Genomic DNA, 19,819 nt, shown 5'->3' with positions numbered 1-19,819 from the left:
TGGGAAGGAAGTGACCCAACTTGAGTTCATAAAGTAAGCGAGAGGAAACGCACACAAGAACAAAAGTGAACTTACATTTAAGCCAACCAGAAAATACGAAAAAACAGGCGTATAAGGGCAGGGGGAAATACTCAGTGGCAAACGCACTGGGGAAGCGGACCGGGAAAAACATAAATTTGAATTTGCGACCAAACGAGCAAAGAAATCATGCGAGAAGGCAAACGAAGATACAATATCATTATCAAATTTAAGATTTTCTATCACCATTCTTACTAACCTACACAGATTGGAAAAGCGCGCGAAACGGCAAACGGAGATGCACTGTGACCCACTAGAAAACTCGCTGACAACGGAAGTTTAAAGAGGAGGGGGGACTACTCGTGGTCAAGGGACTGGGGAGGTATAAACACGTTCGTGGTAAGGCGCGTGGGAACTGCAAATAAAGGTAGTGTATCACACCACGAAACGCCCATGCAAGGCACAGCGGAGAGCGCGCGCAGGGAAGGCGTAAAACGAGCAAGAATGCGAGGAAACGGGCGCAAGAACGGAAATAAAGATAGAGTTCAACCCACGGAGTGCACCCCACATAGAAAGGAATAGGAGTTACAGCATGTATTCACGAGGAAACGAGCGCAGTAATGCGCGCTCGAACGCAAATGAAGATACAATGTAACCCATAATAAAACACGCTAAAACATAAATACAGTTAGTGGGAGGGAACGCACAATGCACATAGCGAACTCAAAGGGTAAAGGACGAGGTGAATAATAAAGACACGATGTAATCCATGAAAGGTTTGAGGTAACGCGCGCGGCAACACTACTGTTTTCTAGTGGGATATAAAACTATATTCTCACTTGCGTCACCGCGTGTGTTTTTTTACGAATTCAATTTGCAAATCTTCTATTTATTCAAGATCGGTTGCACTGTGATTTTATTACACCTTCCCTTATTAGGTTAACTCCTGTGTTTGCCACTGGTCATTCACTCCCTGCGGTCAATGTATTTATGTTTTCTCGCAAGTTTCCTTCGGGGGCTGATCGAGTTGGGTGAGAACTAATCGACTTCTGGTTGAAGACTGATCGACTTGAGGGATAAACGATCGGGTAACCCACATCAAGAGCTCTCATACCTTCATGTCGCTGATCAGTTGAACAGGAGATTATACAAACATACATGAACTTTATTTCAACTCGAATATACTTGTATATGACATTTTATGTCTCCGAGCGAAAAAAAATACAATATAAGTTACTAAAACAACAGTGAATGCTACGTTATTAATAATTCTTTCTCAAACACTTAAAATGTCTACGGATCTTACTCTTTCATTCATGTAATTGGGCATAAGTTCGCAAACTTTCTGAGAGAAAATTTCATAGTTTTGCTGTCTTTAAGTATAGTAATTCGTGGCTAGGGAAGAGATAGGATGCGGCTTCCACAAGGTTCATAATCTGCAGAGCGAAGACCAAAGAAATCGTTTATCTAGTTAGGAAAATAATTTAAAAAAAAAGAAAGAGAGAGACTACGATACGAGATTGGGGTGAAACGTGGAAAGCATACGAAGCACATAGCTATAAGCACAAGGTTTTTTAAGTCTTACTTGTCCGATCTGAAGGTCACTATTGTAAGTATTATAAATATCTATAAATAGGAATCAAATTGGTAATATTTGGACATCCTGAATTGCTCCTTGGCATGGTCTGAAATTAATAAATGAATAAAACAACTTAGTTTACTGGGAACAGATTGTTCAGCTGAATTTTGAGCCCTTTCTGTAGTAACAATGCTGCCTTTTCGAATTTCTCCGGCATAGTGTGAATGGGGCCTTAGAATCAAGAGATACAAACCACTTGTGTTGCTTCTGGTGTACTTAAGCAGCCTTTTCTGCCGGGGTGGGGGACACCTATATGAAAAGGCCAGGAAAATTTGCTTGTTGGAAAATTTGAATACCCCTAAAGAAAACTAATCTGCGTGTGGGTCAAGGTTTATTTCACTCCTAAAAGATACCACTTAAACCAGCATCCCCAACCTTTTCACATGGGAGTCCCCCCACAGGGCTTTTCTGGTTAGGTAAAATTCACTTGATGGCCAGATAAGACAGTGAAGAATAGGAAAATGACCTACTGGTACCTGGTCAGCCCAGGACCAAGTTCATTGGCCTTCCTCCCATGACATGGAGGTGGATGTGATACACAGATTGGCATCCATATTGTCCAGTGTTGATGACTACGCGATAACCACTCTGGTCAATACCCTTCTCGGCTGCCACTTTCCTTGCAACTATCATGCAGTGACCAAGGAGCTGCAATGGACACATTGAAAAGAATTGAGTAGAAAAAGATTTATGCCAGCATACAGAGCCTGGAGAAGACTTCCAACTGGGTTGTAAGTGAAAGGAGTCCTTCCTTGTTTGGTAAAAGAGAGGGCGTGAGGTAGACCCCCAGCTTCCATGAGATGGAAGAAGCCTTGCATTTGGTTCTTTCATTTTTGGCATAGATTTGTCAATGCAATAAGTACCTCAAAAAAAGAACAACCGTGAGAAATGTAAACTTAACAAATTTTAAGCTTGTAGTCTAAAGCCTGGTTTTCACTAGCAACGCAAGCAAGCAAGCTTAAGCACATGCAAAAGAAAAAGGAAAAATTTTGATCCTTGTGCCTGTGCTTATGCCTGCATCAAGGCCGTTTTCATGGTGAAATAAGAATTGTTGTGCTTGCACTTGAGCTGGTGTCGCTAGTGAAAACCAGGCTTAAGTCTTTAAATTAAGCTAGCTCAGGACAAGAGTGCAAAATGTCACATAGAACTTGTTGTCATATGTCTAATCAGTGTATTTCCACTGGAGATATGTAATCAGCTCTACTAAGTTAAAGGTTTATCAAAACTATAAACCTTATAAGTGGCAGATCCAGTGGTGCTCAAAAGAGAGGGTGGCAGTCATGTTACACTCCCATAACAAGCCTGTATGACAAATTGAATATGGGATCTTTCTTGCCTTCTAAGAGAGGTGTATATAGGTGAAGGATAGCAAAGTAAAGATGAGTCTTTTCCAGGGGCGTAGCTAGGGGGGTCCTCGTCCCTGTGAGCCCCCCTTTTGTAAGCCTTTTTATGCAAACAACCTACAACAGGTGGCGAAAACGACATCACAATCTCGTGAGTACCCTCACTTTGACACAGTCTGACCCCCCCCCCCCCCTTTCAAAAAATCCTGGCTATGCCGCTCTTTTCTTGCTGTTTTTTTGACGGGGTGGGGGGGGGGGGGGGGTACCTTGACTGCTGTTTATTTGGACTGACGATGCTACTTAACCATCCCCAGGAAAACCAACTAGTCACAGAGTAACTAACTGAAATATTGCCCTTTCCAGCTGGTCACTCATTGCTTGTTTTATCAAAAAAATGTGGCCTTTTTTTTTTCATTTTATGTAATGTCGCTCAGTTAATGTGACATGAATTCACTTTGCCATGGTCATAAGACACATGACTTACAATGCATCATGCATAAGTCCAGTCTTTGCCATTCAGCACCAACCATTTTCAGCCATCACACCATCTAACGTAGATCACATTTCTAATAAGTTAAAAGAAAAATGCAAATAATCTGATAATCAGGCAGTGTAATGAAAGAACTGAAACTTTACACACTTGTTCATCCTCCTCTGTAGTACTAGACAATGATCGAATTTCCTTTTTTGGAATCACCAAGAAGTGGACGGGTGCTTGTGGGTTAATGTCTTCAATGGCAATGCACTGTTATAATAAAAACAACTGAACCAAAATCACAACCAATATATTGACAACTTGATCAGGGTTCCTTCTTTAAAGGAAAAGGTCACTCCAAAAAAAGTATAGTTTTTGTCAATGCTAATAAAATCATTGCACTAAGTTTATCTACTCACCGAAGTTCCAGCCTCTTAAGTGCAGGTTTTCCTTATGAAATTCGTCTCCAAAGAAGCCCAAAATTTGAACTTCGTTGCTGCCATTTTGAACAGTACTCAGCAGCCAAGCCACATTTTCGTGACGTCATTCCATCTGAGAGATTTTGTCCAAATGGCTTCTGAAGAGCCTTTTAACTATCACTCTGGGTTATGGCTGTTCTTGGGGCATATTGCTTTGAGCCAAACATGCTCCAGACTCCAAAATGATAGCATTAAAGATAGTTAAGTGGATAATCGCTTGGAAAAAAAAGTAGATTTTGCTGACCCTGTGAAAGATGTCAAATCAGTTGCAGGTTTTTCTCCTTCCCACCTATTCTGAGTCAGATGGAGTGGTGTCACATAAACACATCCTCGCTACCAAGACAGTTTCAAAATGGCAGCCTCTGAAGTTGCTTCTCTCTAGGGGAATTCCCTCAGGATAGCATGCACTTCAGAGGCTGAAACGTTGGAGAGTGGAAAATCTGAATGTTTACTTGCTATAGGTGAAGGGAAAATAGTACACTTTTTGGAGTGACCTTCTCCTTTAAGTACCAATCACAGTCGGCATAATACAAAAGAAATAATAGAATACAAAGAGTAAGATTGAAAGGTAAAACAATGCAATTCATTTGCATCCAGTACTCACAGAAAGACCCATGATCAATCAGAGTTGCCATTAATGCACAGGGTGTGTCTTATATGCACAAAATATTACAAGGGTGCACAGCTTTTTAGCAAAGTGTGTCCCTAGGGACCCTTGGGACTCAGGAAAAATGTTCCAAAAATTGTAGTAATTAGGCAAAGGACCCCTGAAAAGCAAAAAAGAACTCACAACTCTTTGGAACTGGGGGTTCCAAGCAAGCTTAACTATTAAAACTAGTGGGAACTCTGTCCATGTGACCAAGCTACACCACAGGCATCCCAAACTCACGATTCGAGGAATCAATCAAATATTAATGATTTATGTACGCGTATTGAGTGAGATGTGACTGCCTTAGGTGTGCAGTGTTGTGTTACACATTGGGCCGTTGAGAATTTGAGCACTCTAAAAGGCATTGTATGGAATTTAAAATAACAAAGGATAAAATTGCACAATGAAATAAACTGTTATTTTTTTTTGAATAAAATTAAGAAAATATACTCACCTTGCCTGGTTTCTGTTGTCCATTTGGTCTATTTAGTCATTTTTGGGGGGTTTCAGATGTTTGTCACAGGTTTCTATAAACAAAGTCACAGCTGGACACTACTGTTTCAAAAGACCTAGACCGTGACGTGGTTTTCTCACCAAAATTTGAATCCGCTGCTCGATTTTTCCCTCCAATGCAAAGAAGGATAGTCCACTGGTCCCCTTTTCTGGTCGGCTTGGAAAAATCTTCAAACTTTCCGCTCCAATTCAAACAATTTTTGCTTCACTACTGGAGCTTTCATCTTTCTGCTGATCCTTGTGACCGCCCTCCAGACTACGGCACAGCTTGAATTACGATGAGGCATCAACATGCTCCCATGGGGTCGTGGGGAGAGGGTTATATTTTTTAATGGAAATTTTTGACTGTGCACCTGTCTGGTAAGTTGCATTTGTCATGTGGGATCGGTTGCTAATGTTGATTTCAAGCTGTGCCGTAGTCTGGAGGACGGTCACAAGGATCAGCGGAAAGTTCTTCTTCTTCTTCCTGGGCGACTCACCTCCTTCAATTCTGAAGATTCTAGTGAGCATATAAATAAAAACTACAATTCCATACAATGCCTTGTAGAGCGCTCAAATTCTCAAAAGCCCAATGTGTAACACAACACCGCGCACTTAAGGTCATTCCCCAGTATTGCATTGCGCATCCTTACTGTGCATAATTTATGGCGTCATTAGCACGCATTTGTGCACGCGCACATTGAAAACATGGCGGATTTGCCTTGATATTGAGTTCTGTCAGTTGGAAAATGGCTATAGCTCACTAACGAGCTCGGCCACCCCAAATTTTCTTCCAGTCATTTGAATTAACCAATCATTAGCTTTGTGTGAGAAAAGACTGATCTGATTTCTATTGTTGAAAATTGAATAAATAAGGAAAATAGCAGCTGCACTGTAGTCTTTTCTATTTTACAGTTTGATAGCCATAGCAAGCAATTTGTTTCCAATATTTTAACAAGGATTCAGCTGCCTGTCAAAATCAAACTTAAAAAGTTTATTTGTGTCCGACACAAGTATTGACTGTAGTTTGAGGCGTGTTTTCATGAATCTGGGCTCACAAAGAGTTCACAATAACTCGGAATGTGTTCTTGTAGTAAGCATTAAATAACGCTAAAATGGGACATTTTCAATGCCTCACTGCTCCTTAATTAAAGTTCTCATACGATAAATATTCATTAGACAAAGTTTGAACAAAAATCTATGTGCAGTTTTATTTCAGGGGAATTACCTTAAGGCAGTCGTCTCACTTGATACGCGTACATAAATCATTAACATTTGATCGATTCCTCGAATGGTGAGTTTGGGATGCCTGTGGCTACACTGGGGGGATTTCAAAATTAATGCTTGTAAACACCCGAGTGAATGATGGTGCCTTAAAACAGAAATTGGCAGACCTCTGCAGACATTTGGCTATATCTGCAGTGCTTGAAATTAAAATGAATCCTGCTTGTCTGTATTTCAAATGCCGGGGAACCAGGCTGGTAAATTTGATTAAAATGAAGAATGCTCGGTTGCCCCCATCGAGTCTTCAGGTGCAGATGTGGGATCGTGAGATCACAATGTGAGACCGTGAGACAGTTCCTCGTATGCAAACCCTACGGACTGCAAACCGACCAATCTCTGAATTTTTCCCTTAATTCAGAGCCCTTATTGCATAACCAGTAAAAAAAAACTTAAGGAGAATGATCGAAGCTTCTCAAAGATAGTCGAGTTAAAGACAAGTACAAAATTGCAAAGCCACATTTCTCCAATTTAGAGAAAGAAATATAATTTGATTTGTAGTCTAGCAAACCAGAATCAAGGGCAACGCTTTACACTACCTGATCATCTTCATGCAGAAACGTTGCAGGCAGCTCTCGACGAATTATCCTTGCAAACACCGAGTATGCATAAGAGGATCCTACCGCCGCCATGTTGAAAAGAAGGAAGTAGATTCCAGGTTCACTCCTTCCCAAAATTGCACAGGATCAACACATGATAGACGGATGGACACAGGAACACCAAAACACTGAATAGGAAGGTTTACCTACGGTTCCTCGTCAGTTTTCTTTTACTGAGGGGGTTGAAGGCTTGATAAATACGACTGGACTCGGAAAAATAAACCATGAGATTAAATTGTTTAACTTCGTTTTAATATGGCTTAGAGAAGATTGAACCAGTTCAAAACAAAGTCAAAGGGTCATGGGTGTTCTCGATACCCACGTGATAACTTCTTCTGGCAAAATCCCAAATGAGAATATTGATCCTAGACACCGTCTACAGTATTGCGTTTTCAGTCAGTACACTGGCGACCACTTTTACGTATGTACGACAGGCGCCCGTTTTAAAATGTCTCCACAGCGTTTTTAACCGCACTCCTGACCAAACCGTTGAGGGGTTTCGTTGGTATCAGTAGGGAAACTGAGCGAAAACGTACCAACGAAAGCGACTCAACAAAAACACTCTGTACTGTTGGCGGGTCCAAGAGCAAGTTGAAATCAGGTCAATGTTAACTTCCTCTGTGACCTAAAATGCTAAAACCTCAGGATTACAAGTCTTTTTATATCGAACTGGAGGAATTAAGTCTATTATTCCATGTTCACGCATCGATTCCACCAGGTCAAACATGACAAACATTGGTTATGAGTATGACACACATCACTATTTAATCAAAATCTAAAAAATAGTTGTGATGGATTTTCAATGATAACTAGATAACGTTCATTTGAAACTTTTAAGTTTACGATTCACTGACGATTGAGCTGAGTTGTCTGTACACTATGTATTCAAGTCCACGATCAGTGCAGTTTCAAATCCGTCAATTCTCGCCGACTGCCGGGGTAGTCTCGGTAGCTGCACCTGAGGCGCGCTATACACGTAACGGCAAACTCTAAGTTCCCGTATCATCAGTACGTCGTGCTCTATTTTAGCTCTCCTTAGCAGAAGGATGGTTCATAATCTGGTTCGATAAATCAACCGTTATCAATGGTGGTTCGATTGGCAATCCGTTAAATGTTACAAATTTTCTCTTCATAATGCCGGTCCCTCCATTTTTTCGCTTTTTCTGGGTCCTTGCAACTCGCTCTTTTCCAGGAACCTGGAGAGTTGGAGTACTTTGGTTCGCCATCTGATGTTTGCTGTCGAGCGAAGAACCTGTTTCACATGAAATTTCCTGAGCAGAAGCTAAATCAGTTCCAATGCCGTCGGTTGGATTAATGTAGTATTCGGATTTGGAGGTCAAATTGTGTAAACGCGTAAATAACCGTCTGCCGCTTGGAAACGCCAAAGTAGGGCTTTTTCTTATTTGAAAAAAGGTATCTCCGAATGAAGATTTGCACCCGTTTTCTGAAATTCCTAGTGCACTGGTAACTTCGTCGTCAATCTCTATCTGTCTGCTCGTTTTAATGCAATGTTTACAATATCTGGAGCCCATAATCTCGCAGAATTCTCGACCGTTTGCCTCGTCAAAAAGACAGCTATAGCAGGTTGCTGTACCGGTAAAGTCGTAAGTAGACGATGGCGATCCGTTATATGTTGCTGCCCTAGAGCGAAAGAAAATACCTTCGTCTGCTTGCCAAACTTTTTGTCCCATCATGACATCAGTGCTTACAGGCCTGTCGTGTCGGACGCTTTCTCCGAGCAGATTACGACTCAAAAGAACTTTTCCTTTCTTCGCTTTCCAGTTCGATGGCTTTTCCGCGCAGATGTACAACTTGTGTTGTGATCAAACTGCAGTCTTATTATTGTTGTGATCAGTTTGGTCTTGGTTACCGCGCCATACGTTACACAGTGCGACCAAGAAATAAAAATTTTGTCATAGCAAGTTAAAGTATAATTCAGGTCCCTCAGTGATGCTTCTTCACAATTAATCCTGCGAAAATTAAACTGTTTTCTCCCAAAACTTATCACTGCACCGACCGTCTATCATAAACTTGGAAACTTTTTTGTTTGCTTATGCCACGTTTTTTATTTCTCAAAGTCTTTGAAAAACGCTTTCAAATCAATTAGGAGCCAAACGTCAATAATAATCTTTCACACTAGGACCTTTTTGGCAAACAAAAACAAAAGGTACTTAGCCTAATACAAAAGATTTTAATCCACACTTCACTTAACGAGCCGCACGATAATTTTCCCTTGTGTAATGGAGTAAAGGCGTCATTCGTGTCTTAAAAAGTACATTTAGAAATGAATTCTAAATTTTGTCTCAAGTTAATTCATACTGTACGTTCCTTTGGAACAGAATTGCCTATTTGTTCCTAACATATTCAACCAGACATCTTTTTGTTTTGTTTTGATTGTTTTTTGGAGGGTGGGGGGGAGGGAGTGAGTGAGAAGATATTAGGCTACGAACCAAGCGCTTTCGTTTATACTTTGTGTCTGTAAAACCCGTCACGTTCCCGATTCTGTCAATTAAGTGCAAAAATGTGCAAAACTCGTGGATCCATAAATTAGTGCAAATAGATCTCATTGACTGACTGACTGACTGACTGACTGACTAACAGACAGACCGATTGACTGACGGGCTGAACATCGCACTTATTGATCTGCCATTTATCAGTTTAAAGTTGATTAAGGTAAATTAGCGAGTTGGTCTTTGTTATGAAGAAGGGATGACTGACTGATTCACTGACTGACTGATTCACTGACTGACTCACTGACTGACTGACAAACAGACCGATTGATAGACTGACAAGTTGACCATCGCACTTATTGATCTGCTATTTGTCAATTTAAAGTTGATTAAGGTAAAGTAACCGCCGTAACGAGTTAGTGAGCGTTAGCCTTCTCTAGATTATGAAGAAGCGATGACTAGCCGAGGGACTGACTCACTCACTGATTCACTGACTCACTGACTCACTGACTCACTGGTCACAACTTATTGGTTACAAACTGAAACAAGAAATTGTAGGATGTAACTTTAGAAGAAAAGACAAGTTTCCTGTATTGTAAGGATGTAAATTACCAATGACTGTATAAAAAAAGCTGGACGAGAGCGATTAAACACGACGAAAACTATACATCCTTTGTTGTCCAATTACTCGTCCACAAAGTTGGGGAAGGGGAGGAAGGCGCCTATTCGAGGAAGGGAGGGGCGCTAATTCGAGGATTTACGGTAACCTATTAGACTGTAGTACGTTAAGCTAGAGGTAGATCTGATGTAAATTTTTCACGATTGTGCTGAATTATGACGAACCAAAATACAAGCAGCAAGTAAATATATACGGTGATACAACAAACCCTGGGTGCCATGTCATTAGCTTGCGTGACGGGCGTTCACTACTCCATCCCCGTTTACTCCCTCCTTAACACGGGCTAGGGAGGGAATTGGGTGCGTAGCCCCTTCCCCATCTCCACCCCCTCCCCCCCCCCCCCACCCTAAAAAAGAAATAAAAACTGCCCGTGAACTCCAAAAATAAAATGCCACTTAAGTTGGCACACCAGCCTAAGCCTAAATTGATACAAAAATACGATCGAAGTTCTATTTCTCCAAAAAAGCAAGAAATTAAGACGCCATACATTTGGAACCACTTCAAAAAAAAAAAAGTTGGCAGACCTGAGAGAATCAAGCGAAAGCAGAAGGTGCATTTCCGTTATTAAACTACTTATTTTGAATGCTGTCGCTTCTAGATCAACCTTCTTTTTTGTCTTGTTTCAACTGACCAACGGCACTTTCCACGGCAAGTCTTACAAAACCATCAAACAAGCGTTAGTTTCATTGAAGTATTTTAATGACCATTAGCCATGAAAATCATTCCATTTTATATGTATCTCATGGTATATGATACCAAGTGTGGTATTGCAGAAAATTCTTATTAATAGAATTTATACCCATTTAGATCCTTCCTCAGGAGGTATCTCAGAAGTTCCCAGTGTTTCGCCACTTTTGCCTTTGGTCTCGTATCTTCCTGTCTTGAGAGTGTACTTGGTACCATCAGAATTCTCACACTCGCCAACAACCTGGTACACAAGTACTTCGTCGCCGGGATTCACCTCCACGCTGACTTCATGCTTCACTTCCTCAACACTGGTGGAGCTGGAGCTGCTGCTCCAGTCGAATCCCGTGGTCGCTGAGAGGCCAAGTTTCGCTGAAAATATTTTAAGTATGGAGGCGCCGAGTTCAGCGGACACAGTAAAGCTGGTACTTCCTCCAGATGATGTAGTCCTGGACGATGACGTTCCCTTGGTGATTGTTACTTTTAGACTAGCTTTATTTGGCTTGTTGTGTTTAAGTCTCGCCAAGAATTTATACTGTGGGATAGCAATGTAACAAAAACAAAGACAAGTGTAAGTGATCATGCACCAGATGGGTTATTAGTGTGCACTCGCAAGGGGTACCCGACCAGGAAATTGCAGAAAAATGGGCAAAAAGTTTATTATTTTAGCAAGGGAAGATAAAGAGAGAGAGAGAGAGAGAGAGAGAGAGAGAGAGAGAGAGAGAGTTAATCCCCCATATAGGCCTTTTTCCATAGTAATCCATCCGAAGTTATTTTTAGAACACTCCTGCTTTTGGAAATCCCAGCCAATCGTGTGATACGGACTGACTCTGCTCGCGTGCACAGCCAAAGCGGGTTTATTTACACGCCGTCTTTTCATTCTCCACCAATTAAACATCCAACATAACGCACCTGTTAATATTAGGGAGCTTTAGCAATGACGACGGCGACGCTGGGGACGACGCCTTGTAAAAAATGGATTTATATTTTACCTTCCAATATCGCAACTGTGTAGAACTGTTCAGTGAGCCTATCTGTCTAAAAATTTGCCCGGGCTAAAAATGCAATGACAGCGTTCAATTCCAAGGAGAACAGGAAAAATTAGCCATTGCGGTTCACGTTCACCAAAATACGTAGAACTTGGTCATTTCACGCTGTTGTTTGCAGATGACGGGTAAGAAGTGTATAAAGATTCAAAACGTACGTGCAGAACCATTGTTCTGTCTATTAAACCTTTTGTTTGGAGACGTTCTCTCGGCGTCGCCTTCGTGGTACCATGTCTAAATAAAACTAATTTGATAATTGGGAAAATCCTTGGTAATGAGGCCTATATGCAGTTTAACTCTCTTATCCTTCACCTTTATTTTATTTTAGACAATAGCTATTTTAGTGTGTAGCATCACTGTATGCTCTGACGAATCGATCTTTTGCTGTTTTCCTTGAGTGTCCGCATATTCAAGATATTATTTGCACTCGTTTTTTTTCGTTGTCACTTGCCTTCTCTATCAGAGAAGCCGATTCGATTTAACACAGCTGTTACGTATGGAAAACATTCAATTCGATATCTAAGCCTAAGACTATTGAGCAAACTAACAAATAAAGAAAGACCGGCGACAAATCTCAAGCAGTTTAAGGCCCACGCACGGAGGCTAGGTCTAGACAACATCCTAGATGGATGTAGTGGCTGCCACGTTTGTAACTCATAATTTTAATTTCTGTTATAGGACGTTTCTGTATATTATTTTTAGATAGTTCTAGTTAGGTGTCCCCCATTAGCAGTGGGGATTCTCCACTGCTAGATGTAATTTACACGGAAATAAAATCATTGTTGTTATTATGATTATTATGATTATTATGATTATTATTATTATTATTATTATCATCATCAAAGTGAAAATCATACCTTGTCGGTGGGTTCGCAATCTATCTTGCATCTTCAGAAAATGAAATAGAAAAAAAAAGGATAACAAAATCAGGTTAACTTTAAATCATAGCCATCAAAACATACTATTCCGCATTCTCAAAGGTTTTTCTATAGAGGCAAGATAAAAAATAAAAACAGACACGTTTATTTGATGTATAACCTCTTACAGGAACCTGTTTGCCTTGGTTTACCTGTTACTAGCTACGGTCCAAATTTTGCAATGTCTAACAAACGTCGTAAATGAATCACAATCAATGAACCTTTGTTCCAAATGCGTTCATTGTTCTAAATGCGTTCATTGCTCTGAATGCGTTCAAGTGTACAAGTTATACTTTACCTTGGGGGGCAATTCCCTCAACTGGCTAAAAAGATTTGATGTACAAGGTTATACACTAACTGAATGTAAGCCTGGTATTCTGCAGCTGGCAAGGTTTAAAACAAGACACGAGATAGTAAAACCTGAACTCACCCAGGTGAATAAGTAAAGCAAGCAAGGACTTCAACATATTCAAAATTAGGCGAATAAGAAACAGTTTAAGCAAGAGTTAACCATGGATCTTGAGGGAAGTAAAAGCCAAGAACGCGTTTATTTTACTAATCTGTAACAAAAATGTAAATTAACCCGAATACTTAAGGGCATGTTTTGTTTAAGAAATAGAAAACATCTACCGTGTTTCTATCGAGTTTTAGTAGAATTTTACTAGCATACTAATGCAAATGCTGTAACCTGATTGGCTGAGCCATTGAACACTATCAGCCATTAGTGTGCAGTGGCTGGAGGTCGTCTAGGGAATGGCGACGTTTTTTTCGATTTTCCAAAGTTTTGAAGGAAAATTTTGAAGCAAATGGATAATTAAATTCCTGGGAAGTCTAAACGAAGGACATTTACGGTTTCTTGACTTTTAAAAAAGTTTAAATTACTGTAAAAACTGATGCGCGCGCGCACGCAACTTCAATCTTAAATGACAATTCAAACCAAGCGATCTTCTTCAGGGGCAAAGTTTAACAATACGTCAAGAAATAATAGGAAACCGTTGTTTGAAGTAAATTTTAGTAAGAATTCTGCTAAAACAATTAGATTATTCGCTCTCGATTTTTATGAGGTGATAGTTGATGAGGCCGAAGGCCTCATCAACTATCACGTCATAGAAATCGAGAGCGAATAATCTAATTGTTAAATAGAAACATGAGTGGAAGTTTGGGAGAACGAGAAATGCTGTGGGAACACGAGCCGAAGGCGAGCGTTTCCACAGCTTTTTCGAGTTCTCCCAAACTTTCACGAGTGTTTCTATAATTCGATAAAAAGTCGGAGAACATGTTTTCTATTTCTTTTAGAAAACACTGCAACGAAAAAAAGGAAAACAACTTGTTAACTTTGATTATCAAAATGTAAATTCTCTTTGCTCGCACCATTATTACGTCAAGAGCTCGTGCTAGTGCTGTGTTTCCATCGAGTTATAGCAACACGATTTTTAACCAATCAGTGCGCGTTAACATTAACAATGATTTTCTCATTGCATTACGTACATATCGGTTCGTAATAATCAGCAGTTCTTTTTTATAACTGTTCCAAAATAACTTCCACAACATCCAAGTCATCAGGTGATACAAAGTCTGAAAGATTATCAAGGTATTTAACCTTGCATACCATGTAAATTTAAGAACATCATAAGAACGTTTTCAGTTTCAAATCGCAAAAAAATATACGAACGTTCAGCCTCTGTTCTAAATTAGACCTTCTTATATACATATAAAAAAGAGTGTAACCCATATAGCTGGAGATTATTCGGTTTTTGCGGTATTAAAAGGCTAGGAATATTTCTACTCAACTCTGCATAGTATGCTAGTCCATTGCAGGGTTACCCTTGAATATTCCCGTGTTACCCATTTGTCCACTTAGATGAGGTGGGCCGGCACTTCTAGAGTAAAGTGTCTTGCCCAAGAACACAACACAATGACCCTGGCCAGGGCTCGAACTCAGACCGCTCGATCCAGAGTTCAACTGCTAAACCGTCAAGTCACCGCCTCGCTAACATTTTTATATCAAAATAGATTCAGATATAAATTACTGTACGTACATTGCCTCGTAAGTCGACGCTGTGTTGGCTTCAAAGTCTAATCTTCGATCTAATCCTGTGAATGTACAGGCGTCACTTTCCGCTTGACTTTTCCCACAGGAGTTGTAACAGAAGCAGTACTTGATGACTGTCTTTGCTTCGTCCTCGATGAGAGAACCTACGCAGGGCTCGAACTTTTTCACTATTTTACCAGGTTTGTCGTAGTCTCTTGTCCATTTTTCAAAACTGAAGGATCTGCACTCTTCCTGCAACTCGCCGACCTTCTTTCTATTCATGCTCTCACACGTTTTGCTGTGACTTCTGTACGGACTAGGAGCGCGATTACTAAAACACGAGAACGCCTTGCAATTTCCCCAGCTTTGAGCTGCTCCTCTGCAGTCCTCCCTTCCACCACATCGGAGATAATTCCCGGCCGAATCAGCTGCTATATAACAGTAAGTGGACTGTCGATTTCCCGGCGCGTTTCGGCAATTGTCCATGGCACAACGGCCTTCCATGCATCTAGGGAAGGCAATTTATCAAGACCTCGTCAGTTTAATATCAGCTAACGTTTGAAATACTACAGTGAAAGATGCTACCGGTCGAACCTCTATTAGGTGGCCACCCCTTATTAAGCGGCCAGTTATCAAAGTCCCGAGATTATTTTCAGTAAACTACTGCAAGACCCGTGTTAACCGGCCATCTCTCTTAGGCCGCGCTCCTTTTGATCAGCACCAAAAGGAGCGCGGCCTCTGAGGACGAGAATACCGGAAGAGAATGCCGAAAGTCATTGCTGACATCGCACAGCGTGATGGAAATGTGTTGTTCCTGTTTCATTAACACTAAATATAAATGCTTGAGATGCGAATTTGCCTGCTTGCAATAAATGTTCAGTGTTTGAAGAAAACGAGGACGTTGAGGGACAGACAGCCGGTAAAAGCGTTGCATACTGCGAGGCTTGTGACAGGGACCTAAAGAGAGCCGCGCCGGGTCTACCGTTATCTGAAAAGAAGAGTATCGGCATTTCGCTAGCAAGTCCTAGCAGTAACTAGTCGCGCATCGAGTGAATAGCACAGAGACACGTGCTTATTCCCGTGTTTTAATGAAGTGCAACTTGTGAAATAGGATCGACGCAGGCTCGACGTTTGCTACCACGCTGAAATTAAGTCGACTCGGCTTTGTCGCACCTATTTTTAATTTATTCGACGCGACTTGAATTCGACGTTTGCCCTAGGCCTTAGTTTGATTGTCACTGCTTCTACATTCTAACAGTTAAGGCAAAGGGGAAATTGCTTCCCAGTCGTAGGAGGTGTAACAGAGCTAGATTCTTCATAACATTACAAAACGTACTTGTTACTACAAAACTACAAAACGTAGTTCTAAGTTCTTATTTCCGAGTGCTCCCTCCATAATAAGTAATGTTACAGTATTATTTCTTTGGAATGACCTTTAATAATAATAATAATAATAATAATAAGTACAATTCAGGGAGTAATCACACGAGTAATTTCAAAATCGGACGAGCGCGAAGCGCAAGGCCTATTTGAAATCACAGCAATTATGAGAAATTAATTATGAGAAGTTAGGAAATACACCTGGTTTGACCTATACTTTGATAGCTTGTGATAATGCCTCTTACCCGTAAGACCGTGATCCGTGCACAACGCAAGGCAGAAATATCTGCAATGTTAATACCAGAGCCTGTACAATGATCGTTTTTCTCAACATCTTGTTCCTCTTGTCTCACAGCTTTTTTTCTAAGGTGGCAGAAATACAAGACATGGCACAATACCATAGGTTAACTGATATTGCTTACTAGAGCGGGTTTTCTGTTGAAAGCTGACAAAAGAAAGCAATGCCTAGTTGAAAACTGACACTATTGAAAAAATTGATCTATTTCCTTGACACTGGATACCAGTGAAAAAGGATGAACTTAAAACTGCTCCAAGGAAAGAGGGAGTTAGACTCGAAATTTCGGTAAGAACTCTTTTCTTGCTTGGAAGGGAATCAAATTAGAATAACAGTCAAAACTTAAAACATATTTAGAAATCGAATCAATGGCTACAAAAGGAAGGGTTAAACACATGTACAAACACCAATCCAGTAGATGATTGATTCAAATAAGTGTATTTTAAACTCAGAACTTATTCGTTCATGACTTGATTTTATATCAAAAATTGTCTACAACCACTGTCAACGTTAACTTGACTAATATCAGAAAATGTACTGCGTGCCATTTCATGTCCCCTAAAACTATAACTTACAATTTCAACCATTTATTCCAACTTTTTTCGTCGTCTACTGCTCGCATTTAAAGTGGTTTTTATCACATTTTGTCATACTGATGTAGCTTACATGTGTACAATTTTGTCTCAGTGTTTAAGCAATATACTTTTGTTAACATTACGTTACGTGATGAGGTCTGTACTAAAACTTACCGACTGGTTTTGATATCCTGATCAGCGGGACGCCGTGATGAAAATCCCCTTTAGTGGTTAAAAGTCGAGGTTTTTAAAACTGGCCATAAATAATAGAAACCACGCCACATGGCACAAAACCAATTAGAATTGTGAACCACACCATAGAGGCGAGTTAAGGGTGGAATGACCCAATCATTTTCTTTCATGCGTCAACTAATTATTCTCTGGTAATTGTCCCATCGACCAAAACGAGTTAATTACAAAGACAATTCGAGAAACAAGAAATAATTATCAAGAAAAAGTAACCAGAAATCTTGCCATTGCTTAAAGATTGATACTGAAACCGAATTTGGATATAGGTTGAAGTCTCAAAGCGTTTTGGTACACTGTGATGTTGGGAAACAACACAAAAAAAGTTAATTAATGTAACAAGTACTGACCATGGGCACCAGTCAGCTCACAATACCGTGACCAGGAGAGACAGGTAATGAATAGCTGAAGGTTACTTCCCACCTTCACCTTCCTTTCATTTGACAAAATTTAAGTCAGTCATTTCATCTTAAGTTTACAAAACAAAAATATTAAAAATCGCAAAAAGCGGCCGAATTATTTAGAAACAAACGTATTTTCAAATAAAGTTAATGAACCAGGAAGGTGTCATAATCGCTTAAAAAGACGAAACCGCGAGGGGAAATTTTCGCCAACTGGCGCGCGTACGAATTTTTTTCCGAAGGGTGGGAAGAAACCTTAGCAGTGGAATTTCCAATATTAATTTAAAACAGTAATTTGCTTTTTCTAAAGGCCAGCCCAATAAAATGTTTCCTTTCCTATCGTGAGACGAGCATTTTCCCTAGATCCCTGGTAAATGTCACTTTTTCTTTCTTCTTCCCCATTAAAAAATGTCATTTTTCCCTAAAATGTTTTGTCAAAGTTACGTTTAATTGTAAAGATATCCCTTGTTTCCTCAAATTAATCTATAAATATCCCTTGGTCCCTTGAAATAAATGATGTCCCCACGTTCCCTCAAAGCCCTGGAAACCTTCATCGACGGTCGATGGCAAACGAAGAATTTTATTGGGATGACGACAACGATACCAACAAGAAAATGCAACCGTTGAGGAAAACGGGAGAGTTTGAACTCGCGGAATTAATCACTGTTACGGCAAACAACGGGACGAAAGAAGCGATATATTGGCCAACTACAGTCGCTACGTTTCAAAAGGAAAGTACAGTTTGTGTAAACCATTTAAACTTGAAAAGGCGACACATCAGGTGTGCGAATTTGACTTTAAAGGTCAAGTTTTTGTTGTGGATTTTTGTTGAGCACATCTCTACGGTTAAATAGCCTGTATTTTGACTTCATTGCCTGGGTAAATGTTATTTGTTTTACTTAAGCTGAGTTTACAGCGTTTTTCATTGTTAACCCAGATTCCAGCAAGTTTCCTTGAAAAATGCGAGTACTTATTTGAATAAAATTATTTCTTGTTGTAAACGTGACACACCTGCCACTGATTAATTCCTTATTTCTTTTCCCGAAAAAATAACGTAAAACTAAGGAACGTTTTCTCTTTCAATTCGTTTGCTGGCTTCATAAAGGCCCTCGAGCAGATTTGAACCGACTTAGCTGGATTTTGGCTCCGGGAAAGTGAGTCAGATTACGACAATTCAAATTATTCTTTTTTATATTTGTCAAACCAGACAGCTAGACTTACGGTTAACAAAGAGAGAGAGCGATGGGAAAAAAGCCTTTTGTTGACATGGCCATGGCAGACAATAAAAGATTGTTTGGGGGACGGACTAGTCGATAGCTAAAAGGATAGTGCCGACTGAAAAGTGAAGAGGTAGAGTTTGAACTCGCAAAAGTGATTCTTCTAACATCAACAAAAAAAAAAAAGAAAAGAATTTTGTCGATCGGCCGTCAACAGGTCTTAAGTCAAGGAAGGAATGAAAATTTGACTAACAATCAACAAGTCTGGTGTTTCAATTGTACTGTACGGGTAAAGTTGTAGTTTGTCGTATTTGTTGTGAACTTAACTTGTCAGATGAATTTCCAGCTGACCTAAGTGCATTTTGAATTTTCACTTTTTACTTGTCAGTGTTTTCCTCCCCGTTAACCAAGATTTCATAAATTTTTATTCAAAACGGCAAAGTCATTTGAACTTCGTTACGCAGGCATAGTTTGTTTCGGTTGTCAATTTACAAGTACAAAAGATTCAATAATCTGCTTACTAGTGTAAAAGGGTAGGATATCACCTCGGATTTACATCGTCTAGGCGATCTAGGAGGAATCTGGCTATCTGGCTATTACGCACCATTACGAAAGTTCCACCCAAATCTTCGCATGTTTAACTGTTTTGAAACTTTCGCTGTAATTAGATAACGAACATCTCATCTTAGGAGCGCACTGAATAAACCAAGGGATCATCGCACTTATTTTGGAGTTATTGAAGCGTCTTGAAGACCCTATTGCTTGTAGAAGCTTTAGTCAATGAACGTGATATCCTCCCCGCTGCTTTCTGCGAGAAAATAAGTCTAATGAAGGTCACAAGATAAGGTTGGATTTGTTTAAAATAACAACGGACTTAAACTTCGGTTAACAAATACTTCTTTCTATCTTAGGCGACCGTGTT

General features: G+C 40.1%; 3 protein-coding genes across 5 annotated transcripts; all 3 read right to left on the bottom strand.

The window, feature by feature from the left end:
• Window positions 1–1,162: 1,162 nt before the first annotated feature.
• LOC110049267 (adenosine 5'-monophosphoramidase HINT1-like) lies at window positions 1,163–7,064 on the bottom strand. 3 transcript variants are annotated; one of them, XM_020755057.2, is made up of 4 exons: window positions 6,916–7,064; window positions 3,641–3,745; window positions 2,124–2,305; window positions 1,163–1,454 (listed from the first exon to the last, which is right to left on the bottom strand). In XM_020755057.2, exons 1-3 carry the CDS (start codon window positions 7,006–7,008, stop codon window positions 2,138–2,140), a joined length of 366 nt encoding a protein of 121 aa, XP_020610716.1. In that variant the 5' UTR covers window positions 7,009–7,064; the 3' UTR covers window positions 1,163–1,454; window positions 2,124–2,137. The 3 variants fall into 3 exon arrangements, with proteins under 3 accessions (XP_020610716.1, XP_020610714.1, XP_020610715.1); XM_020755055.2 differs by having other exon boundaries at window positions 1,163–1,703; window positions 2,134–2,305; window positions 6,916–7,061; XM_020755056.2 differs by having other exon boundaries at window positions 2,134–2,305; window positions 6,916–7,061.
• A 146-nt stretch (window positions 7,065–7,210) lies between these two features.
• On the bottom strand, window positions 7,211–10,423 carry LOC110049266 (uncharacterized). Its single transcript, XM_020755054.2, has one exon. The coding sequence runs from the start codon at window positions 8,667–8,669 to the stop codon at window positions 8,001–8,003; it is 669 nt and encodes a 222-aa protein (XP_020610713.2). The 5' UTR covers window positions 8,670–10,423; the 3' UTR covers window positions 7,211–8,000.
• Window positions 10,424–10,781: 358 nt separating this feature from the next.
• LOC110049264 (uncharacterized) lies at window positions 10,782–19,769 on the bottom strand. The gene is made up of 5 exons (XM_020755053.2): window positions 17,208–19,769; window positions 16,409–16,526; window positions 14,791–15,291; window positions 12,692–12,722; window positions 10,782–11,323 (listed from the first exon to the last, which is right to left on the bottom strand). Exons 2-5 carry the CDS (start codon window positions 16,495–16,497, stop codon window positions 10,898–10,900), a joined length of 1,047 nt encoding a protein of 348 aa, XP_020610712.2. The 5' UTR covers window positions 16,498–16,526; window positions 17,208–19,769; the 3' UTR covers window positions 10,782–10,897.
• Window positions 19,770–19,819: the final 50 nt, after the last annotated feature.

Source organism: Orbicella faveolata, unplaced genomic scaffold, assembly GCF_042242905.1.
Source record: "Orbicella faveolata isolate gen_17 unplaced genomic scaffold, um_ofav_v1 contig_26, whole genome shotgun sequence".
NCBI classification, from domain to species: Eukaryota; Metazoa; Cnidaria; class Anthozoa; order Scleractinia; family Merulinidae; genus Orbicella; species Orbicella faveolata.
The sequence above is the reverse complement of the archived record's forward strand: the minus strand, read 5'-3'. Positions and strand labels throughout refer to the sequence as shown.